Consider the following 8,157-nt stretch of genomic DNA (forward strand, 5'->3'; position numbering starts at 1 on the left):
TATCAAGTTTTCATTCAGTGCATGCTTCGGCCAGCAGCTGCCCTTTACCCACAATCCCTGGCGCCTTGGTTTTTATGTGGCGTGTGCTCAGGCGAGCGATTACATCACGGCAGTCCTTTCACGAGCAGGGAGATGATCAATCTTCTGGAGAGGTGAGGTGATGGATCGAGCCGGGCTCAGTCAGCATCTGCAGCCAGAAGGAGGGGCTGAGGCCTCAAACAGAGGACGCGTTCCGGGGGGAGGGCCGGGGGGGCTGTCACAGGCCATCAGTGGCGGGCACAGGCGGCGTGAGGATCCGCTGCAGCGTTCCCGGTGCCAAGGCACGTTTTTCCATGAGTGTGGTGTATGTGACGCAGGACAGCTGACATCCCTGCGGTGTCCCCAGCGCGCCGGCTAATGGAGCCCAGCTGGGCCCATGGCAGCAGTATTAGTGGTGAGCAGTAATTACAACGGACTCTTTGTGCTCCGCTCAGCGGGGGCACGGGTGTCTGTCTGCGCATCTGGAGAGTCATGTGACGTGACAGGGAGAGTCAGAGGTGATTTGCGGGGGGGTAGGCAGGTGAAAGAGGGGCTGTTGCTGTGTTCATTGATGCAGGTGTGTGTGTGTGTGTGTGTGTATACACGTAGAGGCTGTGTGGTAACATCACGCTCCACCTTGTACCAACTTGGTCACATGATCCTGAGGGTCCCTGGTGGGGACAGGGAAGGACACATGAAATTTAAGGTGCTAGTTCAAAGGCCAAAACAATCCCTGCATGTGCTTCATCCAAAGCAACATACGTTTTTTTTGTTTTTTTTTTGCAAAAACAGGGTCAGACCCTGGAGCAGTTGGAGGTTAATGACTTTGCTCAAGGGTCCAACAGTGAAATCACTCTGGCAAGTGAGGGATTTGAACCAGCAGCGTTCCAGTTTCAAGAATACAGCATCCTAACCAGCGGAGCCTCACACCCCCGACAGCTATTAAACAGACTTGCATAAAAATATCAGCAACACAAAAAAAATGCGATAAATCGGTGTTGTATTCTTTACGGATTCACCACTCATCAGGGGTTTATCACTTGGGTGGGTAGCTGGTTAAAATAGCAAGACGGGTCCCTGCTGTTGTACCATTGAGTGCAATGTGAACTGCTCTGGGATAAATGTGAAAACACAATGAACTGCAGGACAGGGTGGAAGAGCAGGGGGGTGGAGTCATACACTGATTTCTCATGAATATGAAGTGTGAGCAGCGGTGGAAGCCATGGTGAGCGTGTTAGTGTGTCTGCACCTCCCCCCCTCCTGGCCGTCGGACGCGGTGAGGAAGTGCGTACTTGGCGCGTAATTGAGAAGCGGCTCCACATCCTGTCATGGCTAATTACTGGGGCTGTCAGGCGCGGGGGGTGGCTGGGCGCTGGGCCCCTGCCACGCTGCCCCCCGCACCAGGGAGGCTGTTTGCGAGTCCCGCCACGCCCCTTGCAGACCAGGCAGAATTGATGCCCCCCACCCCCAGGGGCTGAGGAGACAGAGTCACGGTGTGGAGCTGACTGCACACGGCTGGGCCGCTAACCAGCGGGAGAGAGCGGTGGCGAGATTAACGAGGCCGCGGGTGACGGGCAGCCAGGTCACTCCTGCCTGCACACAAGTTAGAAGAACAAGCCAGGATGGGGGTGGCAGTCCCTCTGACTTCCATCATCCATCCATTCATCTATCCATCCATCCATCCATCCATCATTCAGCTGCGTATCCTAGTCAGTGTGGCATGACCTTTTCACAAAACTCTCGAGTTTTTTCAATCCTCCAGACATCCTTCCATCTGTTACCTTTAGATGGAGACAAAACCCCGTCGTTCTCAAAAACATTCCTGCGAAGCCATTAAAACGCAGCTGCAGTTTCACCGGTGACTGTGAACTGATGCTGTGTTTCACCTGTAGAAAGGTTTGTAATTATCGATATAAACTCCACTTTTGATCAAAGGAAAATTTTATTTTACAAATTACATTGAGACATTCAGGAAAATGAAATACGCAAGGCAGAGAAACACACCCTAAAAACCGGAAAGGAGCAGTGATTTACTTTTATATGTATGAATACTATTATCCTGGGTAAAATTCCTGAGCTCGGTATCTGATTTAATCCCATTCCTAGACCACCTGCCCTCTCCGCCCACACCAGCATCTGACTCCGGTTTGCTGTGTATAACACACTCTTGACTTCTCACTTACCCACCAGGATCACGGACTGGGGTGTCCTAACCCTTCCGGCCCACCAGCACTAACCGCAGTTGCAGAGGATGTAGCCGCTCATTAAGGACTCTGTCAGCTGCCTGCTTCCAGGCTTCCTTGTCCGAAGGCGTCAGGGTCCACACTGCAGCTGTCGCACACGTGCCCGCACACAAAAAGGTGCTCAGCAGTGGATTAAATAAAGTCATATTATGGATCCGGGCTGGTCTAAGAGCCACTGTAAGCCTGACCGAACCCATTCCTGAGAAGCACCAATAGGAGGGCTGCTGAAATTGTGTAAATCTCCCTCTTGCAGGAGGCGTAACACCGTGCCTCCACAGGCAGAGTGGCGAGGAGCAGGGTCAAGCGGAGCCTTTGGGGCTGTTGTTATATCCCTAAGCCAACCGGCCTGCCTTGCCCAGAAGCAGGATGCTGCTGAGGCAGCGTTTTGGCGAGAGGCAGAAACAAACAGGCGTTAGTAATTAGGACAGCATTTCCTCTGCGAACGGGACGGGAAGGGGAGGCAGGGCATGCGGGGGCTGCAGGAAAGAACCAGATACCTCCGTCCCTGTGACAAAGGCTGACATGCAGCCGGGGTCAATGCGCCCCCCCCCCCCCCCCCCACCAAGAGAGGTGCTGAGAAGCAGCAGCCGCAGCAATGGATTATCGCTGACGAGCACCTCCATCACGGCCTGCTGTGAGGGGAGCGCGTGAGGCCTAACAATCCACCCAGAAGCGTCCGCACACAGTATCGCTCACCTTCCGAGGAGCGATCAGCCGCAGGGCCCCGGGGACAGCAAGACAAGCAAGGTGATGAATGTGGGGGGGGCATTGGTACCGATCTGGCCTGCCCACTTCAGACTGTGAGAATTCCTGAACCAAGATCAGCTGCGACACATGAGCTGGGAGCACATGGATTTCTCTACACGCAACAGAACCCGGGAACAAAATCCAAACAACACCTATTAAATATAATCAGGAATCATTTATTAAACAAAATAAGACCTTCCCCAGCAAACGGACAGCATCTTCATCGCTTCAGAGTTTCAGACTCCCTCCATGAGTCGACCCGGACTTCTCTCCATTACAGTTACAAAAAAATATTACATCTTTTTTTTCTCCCTATATTGTCCTGTACAAATCAAAAATAAATGGCATTTTTAAGAACCCGGAGGTGAGCGTGTGACATCAGTGAGGTCATGCACACCACCTGTATCGCAGGGACAGAACAAAATTGAAAAGAAAATCAGAAGGTGGTGCTTAAGTGGAAAGTAAGATTGGGATTCAAGGAACCAGAGCGCGGGGTCACCGTGTTGCATACCGTTGGACTTTATTTATAAAAGGGTATCATTATAATATCTATCATAACCATTGTCATAAGAATTTTAGGATTGTTTTGGATAATAAATTCCCCACCTTAAAATCCAAGCGCTGAGTAAAAAATAAATACATATAAAAAAAAAAAAATAAAAAAAAACAGACAAAGCTAATCTCACAAGCCTCCAGTCAGGCCTGCCTGCATCCATTTCCTCCCCGGGACCACCGGGGGGCGCCCCAGCACAGCGCGCGGGCATGGGACCCGGGGCGCTCCTGCAGAAAATTGCAAAGAGAGTCCGGCGTGTGTCACTGATAGCCCAGGGCAGATGCAGAGCCCAGTCTCTGGCTGTAGAGGGCGTAGGGGGAGTAATAGGGGGCAGCGGGCAGCGAGTGCACAGGCAGCGAGGCGGACGCAGGCAGGTGGGCCTTGCTGTAAGGGTGGTAGCGGGACAGGCCCAGGCTGGGTGGGGCTCGCAGCGAGAAGGAGCCGGGGAGAGAGCCGGGGCTGCTAGGAGGGGGCAGGTGCAGATGGCAGGAGCTGGCAGAGGAGACTGAGGGGTAGGCGGAGAGCAGCTTGCCGTCGATGCCGGGGAGCGCGGTGTGCGTGCGCAGGTGGGTCAGCAGCTCGTCGGACGTGGAGAAGCGCTTGTCACACGGCCCCCCTGCCGACACCCAGTTACAGGCGTGGGGGAGGGGCTCATTGGGCAGCATGAAGCCGTAGCTGTAGAGCGGGTGGGAGAGTGAGGGCGTCCCGCTCGATGACAGCGAACTGGGGTGCAGGGGATGCAGCGGGTGGCTGGGATAAACCAACGGAAATCCTTGGGTGTGTAAGCCCTGGGACTTGAGTGCAGAGGGATCATGGACGCAAGACGAGCAGCTGCTGCCTCCTAGGTGGGGGGCATTGGAATAGGCGAGACAGTAGGGGTCTCGGCACAGGCCTTGCATGAAGGATGGGGGAGAAGCCCCAGTGAGGGGGCTAGAGCTGGGGTGTTTTCCCGGGACGCCGATCCCCCCTCCCACCAAGCTAGACTTGGTATGGTCCAACCCAGACACAAACTGAGAAGGGTAGCCTGCATACGCGCCCACTATGGAGCCGTGGTAGCCCATACTGGAGGGCGGCAGGGGGAAGACTGAATGGCCTGGTTTGAAGGGGGACACAGGAGCCACATGTCCGGAACTCAGGCCAGACGGCGGGGCGTGCATGTCCGCCTTGCCCTCGTGGTGCGGGCTGCCTGCCGAGCTGCCGCTGCTACCGTTGACGCTGGCGCGGGTGGTGCTGGAGTTGGCGAGCTGGGCGCCCTCCAGATTGGACTTGCAGGGCTCCGCCTCCTTTTTGACGCCGCCGCTGCTCTCTGAATTGCTCGGTTCTGCCCCTGGCGGCTTGGAATCCAAATGCAGGGCCTGTGGATGCTGCGTTTGCTGGGACGGGGGGGTCTGCGACTGGGACTGCTGGGGGGGCGAGCCCACCCGACTGTTCGGCGAGAGGGTGTGGGGGGCGAAGGGCGGAGCAGAAACGGGTCCGGCTCCGGTGGTGCTCGGGACCCGAAAGCCACCCTTTTCGGTGCTGCTGCCGGTGCCCCCCGGGTCCTTGCGACACTCCCCGCTCACCTTGGAATAAGGCTTGAAGCTGGACTTGTCGTCCAGAGGCTGGTGCTGCTCCGTCACCTTGAGGGCGGAGGTGGAAGAACGGCTGACTGGCTCCTTATCACCCAGGCTGCCCGAGGTGAGAGAGCTCAGCTTGGACGAGGGAGGTGGGTCCGGCTTGCCTATCTGCGAGCAAGTCTGTGCCAGCAGGGCCAGGGGGCTCTTCTTGGCATCTAGCTGCAGAGAGGTAGTAGAAGGCTGTTTACTTAATGACCCTGGTAAATACCAAACTCCATTTCTTATTAACAACAACCAAGGACGTCTTGAGGACGGAAGCGGTTAAAAGCCACCGATCGCGGACACCGGGCGAGCTGCAGAGTATTCATTAGGCGCAGTTGTTCTCGCAAGCATTAAATTACGTCAGGCTGTTACTGGCAGCGCTTTCGGGAAGCACATAAATCAGGGAAAGGGCGAGCTGGCCTTTCTGCTCTGGATTTCCTTGTGCAAGTCGCCCTTTCTCCCCATAGGGCTGCGCCAGAGCACAAACGCATGGCGTGCGCATAGGAATGTGTCTCCAAATAAAAACGCTCTATATTAAAAAAAAAAAAAAAAAAAAAAAAAAACACGGATAAGTGTGGGGGGGTCATTAACACCACGGGACAGAGCAGAGGTACAAACATCCTAAGGCTGACTGCCCATCCCGTTTGGTGCGGCACTCAATGCGCCCATTATAATGACCTCACTGCCCAACTTTCTTTAGCTTTTCCGCAGAAAAACCGCGCTCGCTCTGCGGATAGAAAACGTTTCTATACAATAACCACAAAATGGATTTAAAAGGGTCACTGACCATTTCTGTAGTGCATATATTCAGGGCGCATAACAGGAAAGGCGTTTAAAAGGTGAAAACAGCAAATGTAAGCAAAAGTGCGCGGAATTCTGTTGGGAATTAATCGATCTAATCTTAATCGAATTAAATTAAAACATTTTTTTCGGTAATGTGAATAAATAGCCGTGTACATCTAGTGGTTGGTAAATGAACACAGATAAAAGCCAAGAAAATGCGGCGGAAATGATTACGTTTTCCCGGACAGCCACTCCTGATTTCAGCGAAACGACAGGCGGAAAAAACAGTTTGATGGGGAAAGTTACTGCAGAAAACTGCGGCGTAGGAGTGAAAGTGTGCGGCACTGAGGGCGGGGGTATCGGCGAGGGACGCGGCGGAATCGGACCGGGACCATTACCTCGATGCTGAGCGGAGCAGAGGTCAGGGGCTGGAGATACTCTGGGTGCAGCAAGTGGCCGGTGTGGGCGGTCAGCATCTTGAGGATCCGCACTGGCAGCCGCTTGGCTTGACGCACAGGATCCGAGGGACACAGTAAAGGGGGCGAAGAGCTTTTGACTGCGGAGCAAACGCCGCTGCTCCAGTCGCCGTCGCTGCCGGTGCGCTGGGTCGTCTGTCTGCCTTCAGATGGACCAGGAGGATCGTTCATTTGGAGCAGGGCGAAGCGGCAGGGTGTGATCTAGGATGCATTTATCGAATCATAATTAACCGGGCACAATAACCTTCCTGGCAGATCGTATTTTATAATCCAAGCATCCCCGGGGCTCTCTTAGCGCGGTCCCAGCCGAATAAAGGCAGATGACTGTGTATTTTTACCCTAAAGAAAAAAAAAAATTCATGGTTGCGTGTCCCAATCCGTCGTCCCCGTAATGAAAAGCGCCCGTCCTCGCTTGACAGCGGGAAAAAAAGAAAATCCAAAAAACAGAAAAAAATGAGAAAGACGGGAAAGGAAATGGAAAGCGAAAGAAATCCCAAACGTGGATGTCCCCTTTGCTCCTGCGGACTCTCTCTCAACACACGTCCCTTCTACCATGAACACTTCAAATATCGGAGATCTGAAGGGGGACTTCAAAGCCAGCAGCCGCCGTCCAATCGCAGGAGCGGCATCGGTAATGAGAGGGTCGCTGCTGCTCCCTGCGGGGCGGGGCCAACTATTATTCCCTCTCTCTCTCTCTCTCTCTCTCTCTCTCTCTCTCTCTCTCTCTCTCTCTCCCCCATGATATTCTTTCAGCTGTTTTGACCCTCTTGTCCTCAACATCTGTAATTTCCGGAAGGCCTGCTTTACATTTCAGATTTTCATTTATACATGAGGACAGTTGTTCACACAAGAAAACATCTGTGTTTGGCCTAAGTCAGCATCTCGGGCTTGGGTCGAAGGCTGCTGAACCGCAGCGTAAGAGCGAAGAAGAAGTGAATTTAGCTCGGAAGGGGGAAAGTAGGGTGTCAGCAGAGGATAACAGACACCGGGACATCTGGTTTCCCTCTCCCCAATTCTTACAACTTAAAATATCTAGACTTTTCATTTATTATTGAAGTACCTTGACCTCTGTGGTAACGTTAAAAATACTCCCCTCTCTATTCATCAAGCACTGTCAAGTGCGCCATCTGTGTACCCCCTACCACATAATTTATAAACGGAGTCACCTTGAAATGCATTTCACTTTCATGACCTTATTTAATTGTCTCTGCTATCTTCCCTTAACACATGAAAGTTTGACGTGGCAATGTCTTATTCGCAATATTTAACAACTTCTATAATAACCAGCTTTCTTTAGTAACTTCCAAAACTGTACAGATTAATTCTGCCCTCCAATTTCACCACTCCCGTTTTGTAGCTTGCAGAAAATAAATACTTTTTTAATTCTTTACATTTATCATTAAATCAGCAGGTTATCTGTCAGCTGGGAAATCTTTTTCGATTAAAATGATTTGTGAGTAAATAAACCAAGAGATTCCGGGGAAAGAGTATGACCCCGCCTACTCAATGATTCGGGATTGTTAACAACTTTATTACATTATTCTTGCCAGATTGTACAATGTGGTAATTTTGCCTAACCTAATTATACAACGAAATAGGTAAATCTCATAAAAATCACGGCTGGCGGAAGTTATTAGAAACAGCTTGGAGACGGAACAGCTTTGATGCTGAAAATGCTTGAGTTGTGGGCGAATTATTTTTAAAATCCCTTATCACTCATGACCAATAGGCGAAATTTC

The 8,157-nt window shown here is 52.2% G+C and overlaps 1 protein-coding gene across 1 annotated transcript; it reads right to left on the reverse strand.

Annotated features, from left to right (window-relative positions):
• Positions 1-3,168: 3,168 nt before the first annotated feature.
• LOC125726418 (zinc finger protein 703-like) lies at positions 3,169-7,032 on the reverse strand. The gene is made up of 2 exons (XM_049002773.1): positions 6,341-7,032; positions 3,169-5,336 (listed from the first exon to the last, which is right to left on the reverse strand). The coding sequence occupies exons 1-2, from the start codon at positions 6,587-6,589 to the stop codon at positions 3,822-3,824; spliced, it is 1,764 nt and encodes a 587-aa protein (XP_048858730.1). The 5' UTR covers positions 6,590-7,032; the 3' UTR covers positions 3,169-3,821.
• Between the last annotated feature and the right edge of the window lie 1,125 nt (positions 7,033-8,157).

This window comes from Brienomyrus brachyistius, chromosome 2 (assembly GCF_023856365.1).
Source record: "Brienomyrus brachyistius isolate T26 chromosome 2, BBRACH_0.4, whole genome shotgun sequence".
In the NCBI taxonomy this organism is placed as follows: Eukaryota; Metazoa; Chordata; class Actinopteri; order Osteoglossiformes; family Mormyridae; genus Brienomyrus; species Brienomyrus brachyistius.

Coding starts and splice junctions, on each gene's coding strand:
- LOC125726418 (XM_049002773.1), bottom strand. CDS start 6,589: ATGAACGATCCTCCTGGTCCATCTGAAGGCAGACAGACGACCCAGCGC. Junction 5,337..6,340: donor CTGCTCCGCTCAGCATCGAG/GTAATGGTCCCG, acceptor ACCTCTCTGCAG/CTAGATGCCAAGAAGAGCCC.